We start from the raw sequence: 23451 nt of genomic DNA on the forward strand, positions 1-23451 counted from the left end.
AGAGAGGAAGAGTGAACAAGAAGAAGATGAGAAGAAGAAGCCATGACCAAAATGGTTTGCACGGCCTCTATTTATAATCCTATTTCCAGAATTCTAAGAGTCTCCAATTGTAGAATCCTAGGAGACTTCACATATTACAAGGATATTAACTACAACATAGAATCCTAGGAGACTCTTCACATGTTACAAGGACATTAAATATCTTAATACATTTTACAAGGATGTGGAATCCTAAGAGACTCCTCTTCAACGTGCTGGTGAAGGATTTATAGTTTAACACCCTCCCTCAAGTTGTGCAAGGTTTTGCACTATGTACAACTTGCCTTTTAGAAACCAGAATCGTTGCTTCGTTAATCCTTTTGTAAATAAGTCTGCAACTTGTTCATCTGTACGAACATAAATAGGCTGAATCTCCTTGTCTTCCACCTTTTGTTTAACAAAGTGCTGATCAATCTCAATGTGCTTTGTTCGACCATGTTGTATGAGATTAAAGGCAATGTTAATAGCGCTTTGATTATCACACATTAACATTGACGTTTTAATCTTTTCTCCAATGTCTTCTAGCAAATGTCTAACCCATGTAACTTCAGCAGCACCCGCAGGCATTCATCTGTATTCAGCTTCAGTGATGGATCTTGCTATTGCCTTTTGCTTTCGACAACTCCAAGACACAAGATTACGTCCAACGAAAATACAAAAACCAGAAATGGACTTTCTTTGATCGGGATCTTCAGCCCAATCTGCACCTGTGAATGTCATAAGTTGATGTCCAACAGTTATATTTTCACTCTTGCGCACTTAGTCTTTGATTTAGAACACTAGGAGTTCCAACAGGCTTACAATCAGACATACCTGACCTTTTCAGCAGATCCAACGTGTATTTCTGTTGTGTCAATGTGAGGCGATTATTGTGCCTATCAATCTCTACTCCAAGAAAGAATCGTAAATTACCAAGCTCTTTCATTTTGAAGTTTTGCATCATCCAAACTTTAGCTTGATAACAATATCATCAACATATATAAGAAGTAAAGTAAATATGTTTTCCTTTCGATAAATGAAAAGATAGTGATCTGGAGGACATCTCCGAAAACCACATTCTTGAATCTTGTAAGAGAAACTGTCAAACCACGAGTGTGAGGCCTGTTTAAGTCCATAAATAGATTTTTTTAGTTTACAAACCCATGTATGAGAGTCTCCTTTCGTATATCCTAGAGGTTGTTCCATATATACTTCCTCCCTCAAATCACTATGAAGAAAAACATTATTCACGTCCATTTGATGTAGTCTCCATCCATATTCAACTGCCAATGATATAATCACGCGAATTGTTCCCATTTTGATCACAGGGCTGAATGTCTCATCATAATTTTCTTCATATTGTTGTGTAAACCCTTTTGCTACTAACCTTGCTTTGTGTCTTTCTATGCTGCCGTCAGGTTTGTATTTGATTTTGTATACCCATTTGGAGCCCATTACGTTCTTTCCGTGTGGTCTTGGAACGATCTCCCATGTTCCACATTCATGCAATACATCCATTTCTTTTTTCATAGCCTTTCTCCAATGATGTGATTTTGATGCTTGATCAAATGAAGTAGGTTCTTCCTCCTTGCCAACTTTTGCCATGAATAACTGAAAATCAAGTGATAAAGAATCATAGCTAACCCACCTATGAATGAGATGACAAATGCGTTGGGATCTTCTAAGGTGGGGCATGTTGCCTTCTTCACTGTGAGCATCTCTGTCCCTTAGTCGTCGACTGTAGATAAGACTCGAATACCGATGTGAATCGTTGCTCTGTTCTTCATTATTGCTTTTGTGATGACTTGATGATTGTGTTGGATCTTCTTGATTTTCACTTCGAGCTATATCCGACGGTTGTATTGCTCTCTCTGGATCTTCACCTTGAGGCTCATCATTTTCTATAGCAGGATCTACATTGAATAACTGTGTACTGGTCTAGGGATCATAAGATTCAATGGTCATAGGCATTTCATTTGTATCATCAAAACTATGTTTATAAAAAATGACATTTCCTGAAATTTTGATACGTTTAGTTGTTGGATCATAGCATCGAAAACCTTTATATTCATCAGCATATCCAACGAATCCACATTGAATAGCTTTGTCTTGAAACTTGTTCCTCAAGGTAGCATCAACTTGAACATAGCATACATAACCAAAAACCTTCAAGTTCTTGTAATCAGGTTGTTTGCCAAAGAGTGTAAAATATGACGATTTAGACATCAAGAGTGTCATAGGCAAACAATTTATTATGTATACAATAGTATGGAAGGCTTCAGTCCACAAGGAAATGAGCACATTAGTATCATGCATCATGCTCACGGCGCTTTCAACTATATGTCGATGTTTCTACTCCACTACACCATCTTGTTGTGGTGTGTAAGGGCAGGAGATTTGTCTAGTTATCCCTTTTTCACGTAGAAATTCAATAACATCAAGCGAGGAATATTCTCCCCCTCCATCACATTGAAAATGCACTACATTGGATGAAAATTTGGTTTGAATCATGACATAGAAGTTTCGAAATATGTGGGGTACTTCTAATTTGTGTTTTATGAAGTAAATCCAGGTGAAACGTGAGTAAGAGTCAATGAATAAGACATAATATCTTGATCCAGACATGGAATCAATAGGGGCTGGCCCCCATACATCAGAAAAAATAGTTTCAAAAGGTTTGGAAGCCCTTTCATTTATATTATGGAAAGGTAAAACATGACTCTTACAAAGTCCACAACTTGAACATTTTTTGACACTTGAAGTAAGAGGTAAGCTTGATCTTGGAATGAGACTATCTGTGACAAGTTTTTCAATGAAATGTCGACCACAGTGTCCCAACCGACTATGCCACATATCAGACTCCAAAAATTGGTTAGGGCCCTTTACTTTTGATTGAAAATGGCAAGAACTTGGCACTGATGTCGCATTATGAGAAAGAGAAAATGTCTTCAATCCTATATCAAAAGTGGATGAATCCTTGGGTAGACATTCCTTGAGGACATACATATTCCCTTGACGCTCCCCTCTAGCGAACATTTTCTTCGTTTGGAGGTCCTTGACATAGACAGAAGAAGGTGTGAATTCAACAGAAGAGCTTGTATCATCAATGAGTTTAGAAATGGATATGATGTTCTTTTTGATATTGGGAGCAAGAACAACATTAGACAGTGATAGAGACGAGGATGACAATGGAATATGTGCATTTCCAATATGTGTAATGGGATGAGATTTTCCATCACGTGTTATAATGCAACTTCTACCGTAATGAGGGGATAAGTTAGTCAATGTACCTGCATTTCCTGTCACATGAGTAGCTGCACCTGAATCTAAGAACCATTCTCCTTTCTCATTTTGGTCAAATCCAAAATTGTTAGTGGAATCATATTCCTACCAAGCGTATTTGGATAATGCATTTTCAAATAGCGAATCATTTTCAAAATCAAAACAATCTACTATCTATGTCCTTAAGCAAGCCATTTTGAACTCAAAATTAATCTTACAAAATGCCAGCTTAAATTTCTCTAGACTCAATACGAAGAATTTTTTGTTAGGTTCTTGATCTAAGAAACCTACTTTACCAATATCCTATGCCAAAAACAAGTTGAAATCAACTTATCTAAACCAAATCTCACTTCTATACTAAAAGTAATGCTCTAATCTATACTAATACACAAATTTCATTACCCAAAGAGAAGATTTTCTCAAAATCTCCAAAATTCTTAAACAAAAAGTTAGGAGCATTGAAGCTTGTCTTTATCTAATTCATTTTAGAACCCAATTTTGAAATCAAATTTTCCAAAATCAAGAATATGGACATTACTTCCAAAAAGTTTTCCTGATATTAAGAATAAGCTTGGAAAATGTTCTACATTTTCACTCCCAAGGTAGACCAACATGAGATCCAAATTAAATTATGTATGGCAAGAAATCAAGTGAAGCATGAATCAGCATATAGTTTATCTCATGTATGCATACACACACACTTCACCAATGCAATCAATCACATTTGCAAAATCTAAGTGAGTCAAGTTAGAGTCGTTACCGTAATCAAACTGCAACAAAAAACTTGAGTACTCATTTCCTTTTGTCGCAAAAACACAAAATTTCAAAAATGATTGCAAAAACCTATATTTTCAAAATCAATTTTTTTCTCCAAAACCAAATCAATTTTCAAACTTGAATCTAGCAAATTTCATAATCAAAATTCCAATTCAAGTTGCCCAAAACAAGACAATCCTAGATTCCAATTTCCAAACTTGCCAATCAAGTGAGATCAAGTTTTCCCAAAAATCAAGTTCAAAATATCAAAATATTGGTCGATTTCCAGCCCTTCCCAAACTTAGAAATTTCCAATCTCTAAGTTCCAAAACCAATTTCATAAAACCAAAATCTGTTAAAAAAAAATAAGTTCCAATTCTAAGAATTTATAAGATCTAGCCCAAATCTCCAATTTTCAATAATCAATTCAAGAACTCAATTTCAAAATCCTACTTCAATGCTCCATTCATTTTCAAAGATCCTATTTCAAAAATCCTATTTCAATCTCAAATTATATCAAAAAAGAAATTTCAATTTCAAATCCTAATCCCATTCAAAAATTCAATTTTTTTATATCAATGTTCTCAATTTCTCAAGCTCCAAATAGAAAAGGGTAACCCATTGCAGTACTTTGAAATATTTGAAATATTGCCAACTCAATTTTTGCAAAAATCTCATGATATTCTCATCTACTTTCCCAAGCTTTTGAATTTTACTGTATGCTAAATGTGTCTTTTGGTTTCTTTTAACCATTTAATATTCTTTTACTAATTTATTGCACAAAAATTTGCGGAAAACTAAAAATTTCATAAACTGCTGGTTACATTTTTGTATATTTTAAGTTTTTAATTCCTAAAAAGGACCAAGCATCTCTATAAAACAAACTTCCTTATTAATATCCGAGAAAATCCTCACGGGTAAAAATGCATGAAATATGTTTGTGAGTATGATGACAATAGATCTAATTCAATTATTATAAAAAAAAAAAAACTAAGCTCTACATTCAAAATGTATGGAAAACATTGATACATTTTTTAAAAAAGAAAGAAAACCAATGTGCTAAAGACTTGAGCACTAAATTCTTTTCTGCTTTTCATATTAGATCTTCAAATTTGCACTGCATCTAGGTCGACAGGCCTGCTACATGTCAAAAAAGGAAAAAAAAAAGGCTTAGCTAGTATTTGTTATCCATTCGCTAGGTTACTTCCCTTTAAAGTTCTTTGTTCGACTATGAATTCCCACATCATTATCCATTTCCATGGTCATTCTTCTCTTGTTGCATCTAATCAGTGGATGGTAAATTTGATGAAACTGTATTGCATCTATCTTTAGCTTAAATGTTTGTACCATGGCTTGTTAAGGTGGGTGGTGGTTATTTTGACTTAGTGTTGCAAGTATCATACATATCACACTATACATTATAACACATATGTACTATGGGGAAAACTGATCTGTTGCATTTTAGGTGTGTAATCATACTAAGGTACAACTTTGGTACAATAGAAACTACATTGCAGTACAAATGCACAATGCGAGGTGTATCTTACATTACACTTTCAAAACACATAAAGCTGCAATTGCTTTCTTCTTTGGACCATATTCCTAAAGACTGAACTCTAAGCTTGTCTATGTACTGGGCTTTTATGAAACCATTCTTACATGCTAGAAGTTAAAAAAAAAAAGTGGGACTGATTCATGCATCAAAATCCGGACTTTCACAGTATTCCTTATAAGCCTTTATCTATTCTTTTCAAAATAAAAAAAAATCAAACTTGATGAAAATTACATTGGCTTAGGCTGCAAGTAGTAAGTCGTACCTAATAAAACTTGTTTATTTGATAGCTATTTAAGTATTTGAGTAATTGAAGTGACCAATTATTATTTCTCATGAAGAGGTTCATGTTGTAGGTAAGATATGCTTGTCATGTGTTCTTGCAGGGAGCATTTTTAGCTATTTTTTCTTATTTTTGTCTTTTTGTATATGATTTTTCAATATTAAAAGATTGAGGATCCATTTGGATGAAACCCATGCAAGTTTAGTTTGCACATGATTGAGTTTTGTACAAAACTAATCTTTGTAACTTAGTTTTGTAGAATACATAAACCATGTCCGAGTGTTTGGTGATGTAATAAACTTTTTCACTTAATATGACAACCGAGTTGTTGTTTGGACACAATAACTTGGTTATCTTTCTTAATATTTGTTAGTAACTGCAAACCATTTAAAAAAAAAATAAATGTGGCTCTCCTTGTAAACCCAGTTTGATTCTGGAAAAGCTTCCCCCTGCAGGTCTTGTCATTCATTTGCTCATGAAGCTGATTTTGAAGACTAAACTCAGGGCATGTTTGGATGACACTCTTTTTGGAGGCAAAATTCTGTTTAAGACATGTTTGGCTGACGAAACAGCATTTCCAAAAGGGAATGAATAACCAAGCCTCCCCCAGGTTTTTCATAGAAAACATTGTTTTGGGTGTGTCATCCAAACACACAAACTATGTTCAGAAACTGGCTAACAAACCAAGTTTTTAATAAATCATTTTGGGTGTCGCCCAAACACACAAACCATGTTTCAGAAACTGATTAAAAGAACGATTTTTTTTTAACAAAAACTGATTTTTACAGGATGTCATCCAAAATGCTGTCTAACTTATAACGCAGTTACTAATGTTGTTTTGCCTGTTATCCAAACAGGCTGTAAATTTACAAATTTTCACCTTATATATCTAGCTTTGGGCTCCATGGCTGCAGATCGTGTTATGCATTTCACATTGTTTTGACTTGTTTTGACATATTGACCACCAAAACTATGTTATATAGCATCATGCCGTTTCACTGGTTAACCACTTAATTTCTTTCCTTTTATGCACTGCACTTTTCTTATGCTCCGAATTTGCAGATATTTTAGCTCATCGTTGAATGGCTCGTGTACTTAGAAATTCTGTAGATTGCAGCAGTAACTTGTGTAGCCTTTTATTTAACTAATACTAATTTTGTTCTTTTATATCATTGGCAAATAAGGTATTTTATTGTTAAGAGTTGCAATCGAGAAAATCTGGACCTTTCTGTACAGAAAGGGATTTGGGCAACACAACGAAGTAATGAAGCAAAACTAAATGAGGCTTTCGACACATCAGAGAATGTGATATTGATATTCTCAATCAATCGTACACGGAACTTTCAGGTATTATAAATTTTTTGGGATTAATTTGCTCAATTTTTGCTAAAATTCTATAGAGAAAATGTGAGAAACTAAAAACGAAGTTCATGAGATATTGATTTTTTTAAATTTTAATTCTTTCTCTTCATAGTTTATATATATATATATATATATATACACACACAATCAATTTTTTGCTGAAATTATGCAAACAGAGTTGCAAGAAGCAATGGACTTGCAGTTTCTTATGAGGGTTTGGTTTCTGATATTAATGTTCTACATTACAATTACTATGTCAGCCTTCTTTCTGTAGTTCTTTTATGTCAATTTGAACATGGTGACTGGTACATAGGTCTTACATTTCTTTAAAAAACTACATTCTGCAGGGATGTGCAAGGATGATGTCAAAAACTGGTGGGTTTGGAGGTGGTGGATGGAAGTATGCTCATGGGACTGCACACTATGGTCGAAATTTTTCTGTCAAATGGCTAAAGGTAGCAACTATCCATTCTGTCAATTGCTACCTTTTGCTGTGGTTATTTCAGGTTTATGTTGGGCCAAGTTGGAAAATTTTAATGTGAAAGACTTTCGGATTTTTTGGGAGCTACATTGGAAAAAGATTATATATATATATATATATATATATATATATATAGAGAGAGAGAGAGAGAGAGAGAGAGAGAGTTAGGGGGGATCACATTGGGAAAGCTTGACTTGAAAACTTTCTTTACCTTTTGCTTTTTAGATTTCTTATATGAGGTACCAATTCCTTTGGATAGTCACGTATATGGATTCTATATCTTAAGGATCAAATTGAAAAAGCTGAACGTGAAAGCTTTTTCATTTTTTAGTTTTTTTTAATTTTGAGGTGCCATTTTGGAAAGGAAAGTTGAGACTCTTACTTTTTTAAGTTTAAACCTTTTTAGTTCTATATTGGTGATGCTTAGCCTTTCTCTGTAAAAGCACTTGAATTTCTATGGGTCGTTACTTGTGTTGTCCTTGTGGTGATAAAAAAGGTGATGATGCTTGACGAACCACTTGGTGTGGGTTAGTCTTTCTGAAGACATAAAGTATTGAATTTTAATTTTTCCAAAGCTTCCTTCGTTGAATATAATTTTAGTAGTCTCTTATCTGATAAGGTATTCAATCTGATTAGGCATAAATATCATAATTTATGGTGAACTCAATTTTCAAAAAGTGGGTCGGAATCCAAATTCAACATCACGATTACACACACACACACACACACACACGTATATCACTTGATTGAATATCCTCTATCTAGCACTCCATTATGAGAAGTCTGGTCTTATATTTATGGTTATTTTGTATCTTCAAGTCATGCGTATGTGTGCCTTCATTATGTGTCCTTAACTTTGTCATGGATATCAGTGATATTTTCAAATTACTGCAATAATATCACCAATAACAAGTAAAACATGAAAAATGGAAACTTGTTGTATATTTTAAAAGCATTATCAAAATTAAACATTGCTATACTTTTATTCTTTTTTAAAAACAAATATTTAATGTATAGATATATATTTTAAGTTTTTCATTGCTATTTTATTGTTTGTCAAATGTTTTTGCGAGAAATTTAGTTTAAATCTCATAATTCATAAACTTTCTATTAGACTATTAGTTTGATATATTTATATTTTTTAAAATTTCTACGATTTTCCTGAGAAAATCAAACCTTCCAACTAAGGCCCAACAAAAATCTCACTGATAAGAACCCAAGGATGATATTTGTGATGATGATCCATTGAGTAGGAATGGGCAACGATAATGTAAATGACTTGCTTGAGTATTAACTAGTCATTCCCATCTCTTTTCCTTTTTCACTTATTCCATTTTGGTGAAGAATAGACTGACAAATATCTATTTTGATTAGTTAATTTGCACTTGCAGCTGTGCGAGCTGTCATTCCACAAAACTCGGCATCTAAGGAACCCATACAATGAAAGTTTACCTGTGAAGGTAACTTCTTGTTTCCACTTATGGTGAACTTATCTTTTTTTTTTTCTTGTTTATTCAAGTGATTGATTGGTGCTACAGCAGCCACATTTCACTATTCATTAGAGACAACAGGAGGTTGTTTTTAAGATTCATACTTGGGTTTATAAAATGCCATTTTGAGAATGTATAAACCGTTTAGGTTGGATTTTCTATGTCAATATTGTTCATTTTTTTTTTGCCTGATACATGCGTAGAACTATTTTCAGAGATGGAAAAGTTTATTATGTTTAATAACATCTACGTCACCTGATTTGTGTGCATATTTTCATAATATTGATCATTGTTGGACCAGGCATGAACAAGCTGTGTATCTGTAACATCATGAATTGATCAAATTGCTTTCTGTTCCCACAAAATAGAGGACATCTTCTGGATTTATTCTTTCAACTCCTTGCCACAGTTGTGGGCCACAATCTTTTCTTTCTCCTTTTTCTTTTGTTTCTAACCAAACAAGTATGCAGCTATGTTGGTGCTAGGGGTGTCATTTCACTGGATCATACTGTGCTCCTTTGGAGACTTTCAAGGGTTTGCGAGCCAAATCAAGGTTGGAGCTGTTGAGTGCATTGAGGTTTAATTGCTCCTGTGTAATCCTTGGGTGGGGGTGGGTGGGGTATGGAGGGAGCAATCCTTGTAAAAGCATTGTAAAATTTGCGTTTCTCTGTCCCTTTTACATTTAAAAATTTTGCATTCTTGCAGCCTTGACTCAGTGACCTTTTAAAAGTGCCAACCTAAACCTTGCCTCTACCAGATAGCGTATCATTACACGAGCAACATACAAAGAGCAGAGGTGATCTGAAGAGGAAGAAATTAGGGCAATTATTTTGGGTTCTTTCCTCTTTGTGGTTAATGTTTTACAATTTGTACCGTCGACACCTTCAATTGATGGATATGTGTAGAAACACGAGCACAGAGAAAGAGAATACGAGGAACACGATGTAACGTGGAAAAACCCTCAACAAGAGGAAAAAAACCACGGATGAGGAGGAGCTGGTTGCCCACTAGCCGTCAGACTCTCTCTCTCTCTTAAGATTTCATTACCCATAAGGATTAGGGTTACACGACTTAAGTAATGCCCAACAAGGGCTACAAGATGGATCGGGTATGGATCCCGAGACCCGTCTAATATACTTCAACACTCCCCCTCAAGTTGGGCATACATATCAAACATGCCCAACTTGGATACATTTCTCTCGAATGAAGTAGAGGATAGAGCCTTCGTCAGAACATCGGCGGTTTGGTCTTCAGACTTCTTGTAAGGTAGGATTAATTCCTTAGCATCAATCCTTTCACGAATGAAGTGACAGTCAATCTCAACATGCTTTGTTCTGTCGTGTAGAACAGGGTTGTTGGCTAAATTGATTGCAGACTTGTTATCACAGTACATCTTCATAGGTCCTTCAATCTTTATTCCAATATCAGTCAGCAATATTTTCAACCATAGTAACTCTGACACTCCCATAGCAACGACTCTATATTCTGCCTCTGCACTAGATTTGCTCCTCTATACGACAAGGTTTCTTCTCAAGTAGATACAATACCCTGTAGTAGACCGTCTGGTATCAGCACAACCTGCCCAGTCTGCATCTGAATACCCCTCGATCTCTACAGTCTCTTGTTTCACGTACAAGAGTCCCTTGCTAGGATTTCTCTTCAAGTAACATAATACTCTGTCCACAACCTTCAAATGTGCATCAGTAGGAGCATGCATGAATTGACTCAATACATTCACCGCAAAAGTGATATCTGGTCTCGTGAGGGTAAGATAAATCAACTTCCCAACCAGACGTTGATATCTTCCCTTAGCTTCTTCATAGAGCAGCTCTCCATCTCTAAGGCTCAACTTGTGTCCAGTGTCAAGTGGGGTAGAAGCAGGTCTACACCCCAATTTACCAGTCTCTTCCAATAGATCTAATGTGTATTTCCTTTGGTTTAGCACAAGGCCGGTACTAGATCTAGCAATCTCAATGCCAAGAAAATACCTCAGCTTGCCAAGATCCTTGAGATCAAATTCCGTAGCTAGTAACCCTTTCAACTTGATGATCTCCTCCTCATCATTACCTGTGACCAATGTTGTACGTATCGTACGATACGACCCCGTATCGTATCGTTTGAAGAAAACGATACGATACACCCCTCGTATCGTAAAAAGGGGGTGTATCGGCCCTGTATCGCACGTATCGTACGATACAGGGCCCGTATCGTACGATACGGGGCGATACACCCCGTATCGTACGATACGGCCTAAAAACGCAAAAGGGGGCCGAGACCTACTTATTCGGCTTCTTTTTCAAATTTTTCTTCCGTTCTTCATTTCTAACGCTTGGATAGTGCCGTGAGGGAGGGCGATCGTTCATTTTGACCGTGAAGAACTTGATTTTCATCGTCAAATCGAAGATTAAGTGGTCGATTTGTGCGTGGGTGCTTGATTTTCGTGGGAAGGAAATGGGTTTTCTTCATTTCAGACATTTCTTCTTCGTAAGGTATGAAATCTCATGTTCTTACCATGTATTCTTAATTTTTTACCGTATAATCGTAGATTTGAAGACTTTGAGTGTTTTTCATTAAGTTTACCATAGGATTTCGTTTTTTTTTTTGAAGATATGGATCCTACATGGCAATGGTGCGAAAGGGTGAAGGAGAATAACCGTTTGAAACTCAAATGTGGCTTCTGTGGGAATACACTTTCAGGAGGGATTATTAGAATGAAACACCATTTGGCAGGGACCTCCAAAGATGCGTCTCCTTGTGTTGGAGGACCAAACAAACCTTTGCCTCCATTTGTGCGTCAACAATGTTTAGATATGCTTCATGCTTTACGTCAAAAGAGAATACAAAAAGAAATTGAAGATGCAGATGTAGGCTATAATGTGCCTTTGGAAGATGAAGAAGAAGAGGATGAAGCTTATGAATGTGATGATGAAGACGATAGCAGTCTAAGAACAGATTTGGAGACCTCAAGAGGTAGAGATCGTAGAGGAAAAGGGATTATGTATGAAGGAGGTCGATCTGGCATAACGGGAAGGAAGAGGAGAGGCACAACAGATGTTAGGGCCAGGCGTGGTATGCGACCACCTAGTGGTAGAGTTCCTACTGGTAGGTCTAGTGTTGGCTCTATTAAGAGTTTTTTCCCTTCATATACCAGCCCAGGTGGTCAGCCGCAGATTCGTGCTGCTATGACATCTAAAGATATGCTATATCATGCACAAAAGCAGGTAGGGAAATGGTTTTATGATGCCTGTATTCCATTCAATGCAGCTAATTCTTTTCAATTCCAAGCCATGGCAGATGCAATTGCTTCTATAGGCCCCGGATTCAAAATGCCATCATATCATCAGTTGAGAGGCAAAATTCTTCAGGATACAGTCAAAGAAGTGTCTGAGCATTGCGATGAGTTGAAATTATGTTGGAAGGAAACAGGTTGCTCCATTATGTCAGATGGTTGGACTGATACAAGGTCAAGAACACTTGTAAATTTTCTTGTGTATTGCCCTAAAGGTACAATGTTCTTGAAATCTCTTGACTTGTCTGATGTTCCTAAGACTGCTGAGATTTTATTCAATGTTTTTGATAATGTTGTACAAGAAGTTGGACCTGCAAACATTGTACAGTTTATTACAGATAATGCTGCAAATTATAGAGCTGCAGGAGATTTGTTATTTCAAAAGTATAGAACATTTTATTGGAGTCCATGTGCCACTCATTGTGTTAATCTAATGCTTCAAGATCTTAATGAGATGCATGATATGAAATCAGTCATTGACCAATGTCAAGAGGTAACAAAATTTATCTATAATCATGCATATGTATTGAGTTTGATGAGAAAATTTACAAAAGGAGTTGAATTAATACGACCTGCACAAACTAGATTTGCCACAAATGTATTGACTGTGCAGAGTGTGGTGAAACAAAGAACTCCTTTGAGACAGATGTTTGTTAGTGAAGAATGGGCTGCATATCCACATGCTCATAAAAGAAATGCTTCTTTAGTTGTGGATATTATATTCAATAACGTATTTTGGGAATCATGTGTGAAGCTATTGAAGGTTTGTGTTCCATTAGTTAAGGTTCTCAGGTTGGCTGACAGCGAGGACAGACCTTCTATAGGGTACTTATATGAGGCTATGGACAAAGCAAAAGAGGCAATTCGAGACAACTTAAAGGAAAAGAAAAAGTTATATATGCCCATATGGAAGATTATAGATAAAAGGTGGACTGGACAGCTTCATCAACCTCTTCATGCAGCAGCTTATTATCTAAATCCTGCAATTAGATTTTCTCCTACATTTAAGAAGGACAGAGAAGTCATGCATGGTTTGTTAGATTGTATTAATGTGTTAGTTGAAGATTCTACAGAACAAGATGCTGTGCACAATGAGTTGGATCTATATGATAGTTGTTTTCGGAACATGGGACTACCTGCCGCCGTTCGAGCCAGGACAACGATGCGTCCAGGTAAATACATAGAAATTTTTAATTTACTTTACATTTGTTACATTTGATTCTTTTAAAACTTTCACATTGATTTGTTATATTTTTGTTTAGATTTGTGGTGGAATAGGTATGGGTTTGATTGTCCAAACCTAGCACGTTTTGCAGTCAAAGTCCTCAGCCAGACATGCAGTGCTAGTGGATGCGAAAGGAACTGGAGTGTGTTCCAACATATCCATAGCAAAAAAAGGAATAGGCTCGAACATAAAAGGTTGAATGACCTTGTCTTTGTTCGATATAATATGAGGTTGAAACAAATGTAATATAGGCATATACCTTAATTAATGTTTACATTTTTATGTACAATATATTTATATGAAATTATATACTAACAAATTTTCTCTTATTTAATGTAGAGAATTAGAAAAATCATTAGCAAGGAAGCACACATCTCAGTTCGATCCTATCAGCTTGGAAAATTTTGACGATCTAGAGCCATGGATTGAAGAAGAACCAGCTACAATATTTGATGATGAAGATCTTGAATGCTTCAACCTTGAAGTTGAAGCAACAGAAGGCTTTGTTGATGAAGGAGAGTCTGCTACTGCTGGTGCTGGTGCTGAATATGTTGGTGAAGATCTTCCAATTCTTGACGATGAAGAAGAAGAAGAAGATGAAGATGAAGATGATGAAGATTATGAATGATGAATCATGAATGAGAGTCAAGTCAAGAGTGCTTTCATTTTATATGTATCAAAAACATAGGAGTTATGAATCTATGGTTGTTGAACACTTGATTGAATGTTTTATCATTTATGACTTTATCACTTTATGGCTTATGGCCTTATGCTTTGTTGAATGATATTGTATTATTGTTATGAATTTTGATGTTTATGAATGATGAACGCGTAAGTTTATAGCAATAATAAGTCTATCATTATCTCAAACATGTTTTCTATGAACAATTTATTATTTTTAATTTTTTCTGATTTTTTTATGAATTTTCCGAATTTTTTTAAATTTTTTCTGATTTATTAATTATTTTTTAAAAAAATTTACGATACGGTTACGATACGTTACGATACGGCGTATCTTAAAGCCCGACCGATACGGCTTACGATACGCGTTTTACAACATTGCCTGTGACAATCATGTCATCCACATAGACAAGTAAAAGAGTGACCTTGCCCTCCTTTTTCTTCACAGAGTGTGGTCTCCATACTCTTGATTGTACCCATGATGTTGCATCACTCGTCTCAGTCGTTCGAACCATGCTCTGGACGACTGCTTGAGACCATATAAGGCCTTTTTCAGCTTACAACATTTCTCTGGTTCTTCATATCCTGGAGGCATGTGCATATACACTTCTTCTTCGAGATCACCATTGAGGAAGACATTCTTAACGTCAAGTTGGTACATCTTCCACTCCTTCATCACAACTAGGGACATAACAACTCTAACTGTCTTCATTTTTGCAACGGGAGCAAAGGTCTCCAAGTAATCAATCCCATATTTGTGGCTGAACCCCTTGGCCACAAGACGAGCTTTGTATCTTTCAACACTTCCATCTGGTTTGTACTTGATAGTATACACCCACTTAGATCCAACCAAGTGAGCCGCCTCAGGAATCTTCACAACTTCCCACGTCATGTTTCTTCTCAAGGCTTCCATTTCTTCTTTCATAGCATCAGTCCACTTGGAATCACTTTGAGCTTGAGCAATAGACGTGGGAATCACAGCCAAATAAAGAGAAGATACAAAACACTTGTAATCCTTGCCAAGTCTGGAATAAGATACAAAATTACTAATCGGGTGTTGAGTACATGACCTGACACCCTTTCTCAGGGCAATGGGAAGATCTTCATTTTTCTTTTCAACCTCATCTTGAGTCTTCGAGGTAGGACTTGGTTCATCCAGAGAAGGAATGACATTGGGATTGGAAGTAGATCTCGCACAAGTCACCTCCTCTGTCCGAGCACCTCGTCTGGAGTAGACCTGTCCAAACAACCGCTGGCCTTCCTTCTCAGTTCAAGGGTCACACCCTTTCTCCCTCTCATGCTCATAATCAACTGTAAGAGGTTCAGCTTTCCTGTAGTCCAAAAAATCTGTAAATTGAATCTCCTGACCCTGAGAATACTCTTTCCTGACCACAGACTTCTCCCACTGAAGAGGATTCTCACCGAAGTAAGAGGCATGTTCCAAGAAGGTAACATCCCGTGTAACATAAACTCGACCAGTGGTGGGATCAAAACATCTGTATCCTTTCTGAGTAGGGGAATACCCAACAAACACACATTTGATAGACTGGGTATCAAGTTTCTTAACATTGGGACTGTGATTATGAATAAAACACACAACCAAAAACACGAGGAGGTAGAAGAAACGGTTGACGACTTCCAGGCAGTAACGAATGGGGAGTCCGACCATTCAGCACACAACTGGGCATGCGGTTGATGAGATACGCACTAGTAAGAACTGCATCACCCCAATAGTGTTTGGGAAGATTTCTCTGAAACAGAAGGGCCCTGGTAACATTAAGGAGTTGCGATTTTTCCTTTCAGCCACCCCATTTTGTGGGGGAGTATAACTACAAGACGTCTCATGTACAATCCCTCTTTGTCGAAGAAAATCCTCAACAGACTGACACATATATTCACGGGCATTATCAGACCGGAAGGTTTTAATAGTGCCACCATATTGAGTATGCTCAAGGAGAATGAAGGTTTCTATGACATGAAGAACCTCACTGCGATCTTTTAACAAGTACACAAAGGTGGTCCGAGAGAAATCATCAATAAAGGTTATAAAATATTGAAAACCTTGACGGGTAGGAATTCCCGAAGGCCCCCACACATCCGAGTGAACCAAGAAAAAAGCTTCATTAATACAACTAGTTGAAATGGGGTACGAAGCCCTCACATGTTTGGCAAACTGACAAACATCACAGGAAATCAAAGACAAATTCAGAGGGGAACACAAATCTGGAAACAACTGTTTCAAAATCCCAAAAGGTAAATGCCCAAGGCGTTCATGCCAGTACAAGAAGAACTGAAGACAATCTTCTCTTCGCTTTTCTGTGTTGCTGATCGCTGTCAACAGATCTATGGCCACGCGTATGGGAAGACGATATAGGCCATCAGACGCCAAACCAATCCCAATCCTCTTCTCTGTCACCAAGTCCTGCAAAACACAACGATTGGCAGAAAAAATGAGTTCACAATTCAGCTCTTTAGTAAGTTTACTAACTGACAAAAGATTTAAGGGAAACTGAGGCACATGTAATGCTCCCCGCACATGAAATTTGTCCAACAAGGACAGAGTCCCTTTGCCTGCCACAGAGGTAGAAGAACCATCTGCGAGAGATACTTGTTCCCTTCTTGAAGATAACTTATACTCATAAAACAACTTAGGGTTACCTGTCATGTGGTGAGTAGCACCACTATTCACAATCCATTCCCCCACAGAAAAGTTACCTGTATCACCAACAACTGCAAGTGCATGATTAGCCTTTGTCTCATCAGATGTCTCGACCTGGTTGACATCGATCCGGCCCAAGTAAGCCCTCAGTTCACAAAGCTGGTCAGCAGAAATGGAGACCTTTTCTCCACTAGATTTAGGCACCTCAGACACAAGCGTCTTCCCAATAGAAGACATCCCTTTGTTCCCCTTCTTTTCTGGATGAAGATCCCAACAATAATCCACGGTATGACCAGTCTTCTTGCAGTGAGTGCATCTGCGAAGAGATCTAATATTGCCTCCAGGACCACGACTCACAGGAGCGGATCTCTCATGACAGGGCATGAGATCCCTCTTGCCCTCAGTAGTAACCAGCCTCCTCTGTTCTTCAGCTTCAATACAGGAGTACACATCTTCCATACTGGGCACCTCTTCAGAATTCAGAATCTGGCTTCTAACACCTTCAAACTCATCATTCAAACCGGCCAAAAAAAGAAACACCCTCTTTTCCCATTCCTTAGCAACATAAAGTGCCTGATCCTGGGGACAATACCAAGGAATATCAGAATGATAGTCAAACTCGTCCCACTTGGCTTTCAAAGCTCCATAGTAATCTGCGACAGAAGAGTTCTCTTGTCGAAGTCCATAGACAGTCTTCATTACGTGGTAAGTTCGAATAGCAGTTTTCTTCTGGCCATACATTTGCTCTAAAATCACCCACATGTCTCTTGCAGTCTTCTTCCGAAGAATAAGGGGTTGAAGATTAGCGGAAACAGAGTTGACAATCCAAGTTTTCACTTGATTATCCTCAAGAAACCAAGTGTCCCACAGTTGTCCTTGCCGGTTCAGGGTTCCTTCCATCGATATAGGCAATCCGACCACGACCAGCAATCCCCATAGTCATAGCGGCCGACCACGTGAAATAGTTCTCCTTTGTGAGACGAAGAGTAATGACCTGAACGGGAACATTCTCAGATCTATAAGCCCCGATTTCAGTTTGAATGGTGTTGACGGTCGACGAGGAAGAAACTGCCATAATCTCAGACCAGGCCGACAAAGGGCACGAGCGACGGTAAAACAAGAGAAGCACTAGCGACAACGAAGGGACGGGAGCAGCGTAGACCCAGAGGGCGATGGTGCAGAGGACGACGGCAGGGAGCAGGGCGCGCGACGGCGCGACAGCAAGGGCGGTGACAACAGCGTCGTCGGACGACGCAGCAGAAAGGTAACGGCGTCGTACACGGCGGCGACGGTGACAGCAGCGGCGGCGGGTGAAGAAAACTCCACGATCACCAAAAAAGTCCCAATCTCGTGGGCTCTGATACCATGTAGAAACACGAGCACAGAGAAAGAGAATACGAGGAACACGATGTAACGTGGAAAAACCCTCAACAAGAGGAAAAAAACCACGGATGAGGAGGAACTGGTTGCCCACTAGCCGCCAGACTCTCTCTCTCTTAAGATTTCATTACCCATAAGGATTAGGGTTACACGACTTAAGTAATGCCCAACAAGGGCTACAAGATGGATCGGGTATGGATCTGGACCCGGTCCCGAGACCCGTCTAACATACTTCAACAATATGCATTGGTGGTTATGTGATCACCACTGTAAAATTGGTGAATAAATGACTTGGTTGTGAATGGGATTAGACTACTATCAACAGGTCAAGTACTTGACCTGACATCTACTTGATTAGTTGTCCACCCCTATAGAGTACAGAAATAGGTAAGGTTATCTGAACGTCATTTCTATCATATGTTCCCATTTTTATAACCTTTATCAACTTGTCATTATTTTGCAGCAAGTACTTTTTTTTTTGCATGTCTGCTCTCTCTTTCACCACACACAGACACACACAACATGGCAGTGCATGTATTTGTTGGTACTTAGATGATCCACTAGGCATGCACGTCCTACTTCAATACGACATGATTCACACTCCCAAGGGATAATTCATGAGCATAGAAATCACACATGTACAGCATACCCTCCGTCTTTCTATCACTGTTATCAGTACCAAATTTCAGTGTATCGGCCTTTATTGGCTGATAAACGTCATCACCTATGTAACTGAATGGTTTTAGAAAGTTGACGTCAGACACATGTATCGGCCTATTTAGTCAGTAGCAGAGATTTGTAGCTCTTATTACTTGTGTTGTCTTGTCGTATAAAGTTTGGCTTTACATTTAATCCAAATGAGGGCATGCCCAAGGGTCTGCAGGCTGCCATTATGCTGTGAGAGAATCTCCTTTCCACTCTTCTTGTTCACAGGTGAACAACTTTGGGCATTGATCTGATTGCTGTCAATATGTAACACCTACTTTTGGTTGCCTTTCCTCCTTCCCTTGCAACAGCTTGAAGTTAGCGTAAATACAGATATTTTTTGCTGTTATGTTTTTTGTCCAGTTGCACATTAGGTTTGGTTCACCTTTCCATTCCTATGTATTGTGTTTGCTGTCATTCCTTTCTTGAAGTATTTCCATTTCTCTATCGGCAAAATTGAGAATCTTCTTTTTGTTGGTAGCTTTGAAGATGGATTCAAGTCTTCAGCTTCATATCTTTAATGTGTTTTCTGTTGTAAATGTCAACTGAACAAGTAAACAGTTTCAAGATTCCTGCCTTCTTTTTCTTTGCTTTTGCTAAATGCAACGATCTGCTACTGAAAATTGAATTGCATGCCATCTTCTTCTGGGTAAGTACAATCTTCGGCATTCAATAGGATGTGTTTCTCAATGGCTTAGGTTTCCTTTTTGCTGTCATTAAGGTATGCCCTATAACTTGTTATAATTTACATGCATATTTTCTGTTTTGAATATATCAAACTTCGATGGTTGAACCTTCTACCTTGTTTATACATGGTGGAAAGCTCTTTTACAGCTAGCACAACATCAAAATCTTGAGAATGACATGATCTGTGAACTCTGTTTCTATGTATGATAGGCATGATTTGCATTTTTCAGATCAGTCGTGATTGTCAAGAGCTTGAACCTTTGATTGGTGAGCAGCTGGCTTCTCTTCTCTATCTTGAGCCAGATAGTGAACTGATGGTGCATTTCTTGTTCCTTGACTCTAGTAATTTTATGTTTATTCAACAAATCAATTTGTGGCCTATGTAACATCCATTACTTTCAGGCCATTGCAGTTGCAGCAGAGACGAAGCGGGAGGAGGAAAAGACTAAGGGAGTCAGTACAGTGGATGGCATGGAAAATCCTGACATTGTTCCTTTTGAGGAGAACGAGGAAGAAGAGGAAGAGGAGAGTGACGAAGAAGAAGAGAGTTCAGGCCATTCTCTTGGTGTGATGCAAGCTAGGGGTAGGGGAGAGGAGGACCTGTTTGGCCTCCAACTCTGTTGGCTCGTGGAGGAAGGTCAGTGGCTGGAATGAATCCCATGGGTTATCCTCCATTCATGATGGGTCCAGATGCCTTCGGTTATGGGACAGTTCCAACTGATGGGTTCTCAATACCTGACGTCTTTGCTGTTGCACCTCGCCCTTTTGGCCCTTTTGCTGCACCAAGGTTTCCTGGTGACTTCTCTGGTTTGGGTCAATCTTCTGGGATGAGCTTTCCTATGGAGGCAGGTGGCCCAACATCTGGGATGGTTTTTCATGGCCGACCACCACAGGCTGGTGCAATGTTCCAGCCCAGTGGAGTCAGCATGATGATGGGTGCTGCTCGGGGTTCATTTATGGGTGGGCTTGGCATCCCACCTCGGGTTGGCAGGCCAATCAGAATGCCCTTCCGTGCACCTCCCCCACCTCTTCCACACGGAAGCAGTGGGCAGGGTAAGAGGGATCAGAGGCGGTCTGTGACTGACAGGAGTAGTGGTGGAGACAGATTCCCACCAGGTCAAGAGCAGAGTAGAGCTCCCGATACATCAAGCCCGGTCAATGGAATTGAACCAGAGCCAAGATATGGTCCACCTTTGAAAGGGCAGTTCCAGGACAGTTTTGGAGTATCCAATAACTTCAGACATGACGATAGTGAGAGTGAAGACGAGGCACCTCGTAGGTCGAGGCATGGTGAAGGCAAGAAGAAGCGCCGAGATTCTGGAGGTGGTGACACATCAGGAGCGCAGTGGGACATGACAGCCACTGATCAGTAAAGCTAAGTTAGAGTATCTAGCATGGCCTTTCTTAAATGAACCAAGCCTTGCCAGATTTGGTCCCGCTTTTGTCTAGTAAGAGGGGTCTTGTGGGTTTCTCTCTGTTTATACACTTTTTTTTCTTTTTTTTTCTTGGCAGTTAGAATTCCATTGTGCTCATGAGGAGGGAGTTTCACTCCTCGATATTGAAGATTCCAGAAGGCTTTGTAAATTAAGGAACAAGCATCTTACATGATGCCAATTTTCAAGGGGAAGCAGCTCTTTCCCAAATTCCTTCTCATCTTCAGTGGACTGTTAAAGAGGAAGCAGCTCTTTTTTTTTCTTGGCGGTTAGAATTCCATTGTGCTCATGAGGAGGGAGTTTCACTCCTCGATATTGAAGATTCCAGAAGGCTTTGTAAATTAAGGAACAAGCATCTTACATGATGCCAATTTTCAAGGGGAAGCAGCTCTTTCCCAAATTCCTTCTCATCTTCAGTGGACTGTTAAAGAGGTGGCTTTACCAGTATCTGGCAAATGCACAATATCCCAATCTCATCAGTGAGCAAACATTAGCATCTGTTAGCTGAAAGCTAACTTAGATTGAATGCGGTGGAACTCGTTCTTTTTTTACCATATCTGACTAGAGCACATTTATTGTGTTGAACGCTGTCCTTTTTGTAGACTTGAGGGGGTTTCGCGTGGTGGGGAGAGGACCATGGTCGTTTAGTTGTTGTAATTTAGCACTGGTTGTCATGGCTTTGGTCCGCCGAATCTTGGTCTGTTTCTTGTGGTTGGTCGGTACAAAATCCAGTTGCATCAAGCAGTTTAAGACCTTTTCCATTTCATTCAGTTGCAGAGTAGAATATAATAATAAAAATCTTGAACATTTGCATCCTAACAAGGTGAACTTTTGGCAAGTCTGATTATGATACCTTATCTGTTACTTTTATGCATACATATCTTGGTTTTTCTGAATAAAGTAATCCTTTAATGAAGTCTAATGTATTCTTCTCCTTTGCTGATAAAAGCATGATTTGTAGTGAATATTTGGTATTGTTTTTAAACATTTTTCAACTATAGTTAGTGCTTCATCATGGTTAAATACATACCAGATTATTACAGCCATTCTTAATGAAAACTAGTTTACGGTTATTCCTCAGAGTGCCCTAGTTGAAACCCATCTTTTGGGTATGTGTTTTAAGAAAGGAATAGATATCTAGGTTGGCATCTCCCCTGACAGACGGAAACAGGTTTGGGTTTCCTGTTACCCACGATTTTCGATTTAAAAACTTAATCATGTTATGTAAGGGTTCTAAAATAAATACTTACAATATTTTTTGGCCTGTAAAGTTTAACCTAAACAACTGATTAGACTTCGTATCTTCTTAACGCATGAAAACGACATGTATTTGGTTAGCTTGATAAAAGTGACTCGAGAATGCAAGTTTCGGCTATCGTGCCACGCACCACAATTTGGAAAGTAATCTTTGTCAACGATAAAGTTGTCAGGGCAGCTTACTGGCTGTTAACCTCAGAGATTGTTTTGCAACGGTTGCCAAAAGGATAAGAATTGCAATGCGATTTGAACTAAATTTATGGATGTAGCCATCGAACCCCTGATGGAAGAGAAAACTCGGTGCTTATCCTTTCTTCTGTACGCTGTTCTAACTTTACTTCAGACACGAGATGTCCATAACCATCTAATAAGTAGCCTATGAAGGTAAGCATGCAGACAATATTCCCCAGGAATGAGATGTCCATAATCCATATCCATAGCATATCTCACAACCGTATGTGAAATCAAAGACTTTTCATGCTAACCTTACAAACCGACCTGTATATGATTGTCCCATTATTTCACATTAAAAATGAATTCTGGTACCTCAAAGCTGCCCTTCTTTGACGAGTGGGTGGACTCCCAGATTTCATTACCTAAAGGTAACTACACTTCTAAACATATCTAGCTGCATGCACCTCCTGAAACGCTTTATCTTGAAAATCATTTTCCATTGAGTTCATATTTGGGGCATTACATGCCAGGGCTAGTGGTAGAGTCACATGTGGACTGATATTGGAGATTGCCCACATCAAGCAACAAAAATCACCTTATTTAAAACCTTTTTAACTTCACCTTATATATGGGTGCCCCTTAAAACTTAAATTTTAAATGTCTAGTGCCCTTTAGCTGGAAAGTCTTGGCTCCACCTGTCACACCCAACCCTTTGACCCTCAAATATTTTTTTTTTA

General features: G+C 38.3%; 2 protein-coding genes across 3 annotated transcripts in view; both read left to right on the forward strand.

The window, feature by feature from the left end:
- Positions 1-21730, forward strand: part of LOC116264100 (30-kDa cleavage and polyadenylation specificity factor 30) — a 44855-nt gene extending 23125 nt beyond the window's left edge. Inside the window, 6 exon segments of the mRNA XM_031644084.2 lie at positions 7076-7238; positions 7601-7708; positions 9126-9194; positions 20081-20167; positions 20253-20435; positions 20438-21730. Of these exon segments, the coding sequence (XP_031499944.1) occupies positions 7076-7238; positions 7601-7708; positions 9126-9194; positions 20081-20167; positions 20253-20435; positions 20438-21223 (1396 nt within the window). The 3' untranslated portion in view covers positions 21224-21730.
- Positions 9869-14506, forward strand: LOC126410516 (uncharacterized). 2 transcript variants are annotated; one of them, XM_050080439.1, is made up of 4 exons: positions 9869-11713; positions 11832-13685; positions 13776-13980; positions 14078-14506. In XM_050080439.1, the coding sequence occupies exons 2-4, from the start codon at positions 11834-11836 to the stop codon at positions 14364-14366; spliced, it is 2346 nt and encodes a 781-aa protein (XP_049936396.1). In that variant the 5' UTR covers positions 9869-11713; positions 11832-11833; the 3' UTR covers positions 14367-14506. The 2 variants fall into 2 exon arrangements, with proteins under 2 accessions (XP_049936396.1, XP_049936395.1); XM_050080438.1 differs by having other exon boundaries at positions 9869-13685.
- Positions 21731-23451: the final 1721 nt, after the last annotated feature.

This window comes from Nymphaea colorata, chromosome 11 (assembly GCF_008831285.2).
Source record: "Nymphaea colorata isolate Beijing-Zhang1983 chromosome 11, ASM883128v2, whole genome shotgun sequence".
In the NCBI taxonomy this organism is placed as follows: Eukaryota; Viridiplantae; Streptophyta; class Magnoliopsida; order Nymphaeales; family Nymphaeaceae; genus Nymphaea; species Nymphaea colorata.

Bases quoted from the DNA above. Each gene is read 5' to 3' on its own strand.
- LOC126410516 (XM_050080438.1), top strand. From the start codon at position 11,834: ATGGATCCTACATGGCAATGGTGCGAAAGGGTGAAGGAGAATAACCGT. The intron at 13,686-13,775 runs GTAAATACATAG...ATTTTTGTTTAG, and splicing joins CAGGACAACGATGCGTCCAG to ATTTGTGGTGGAATAGGTAT. The intron at 13,981-14,077 runs GTAATATAGGCA...TATTTAATGTAG, and splicing joins AATATGAGGTTGAAACAAAT to AGAATTAGAAAAATCATTAG.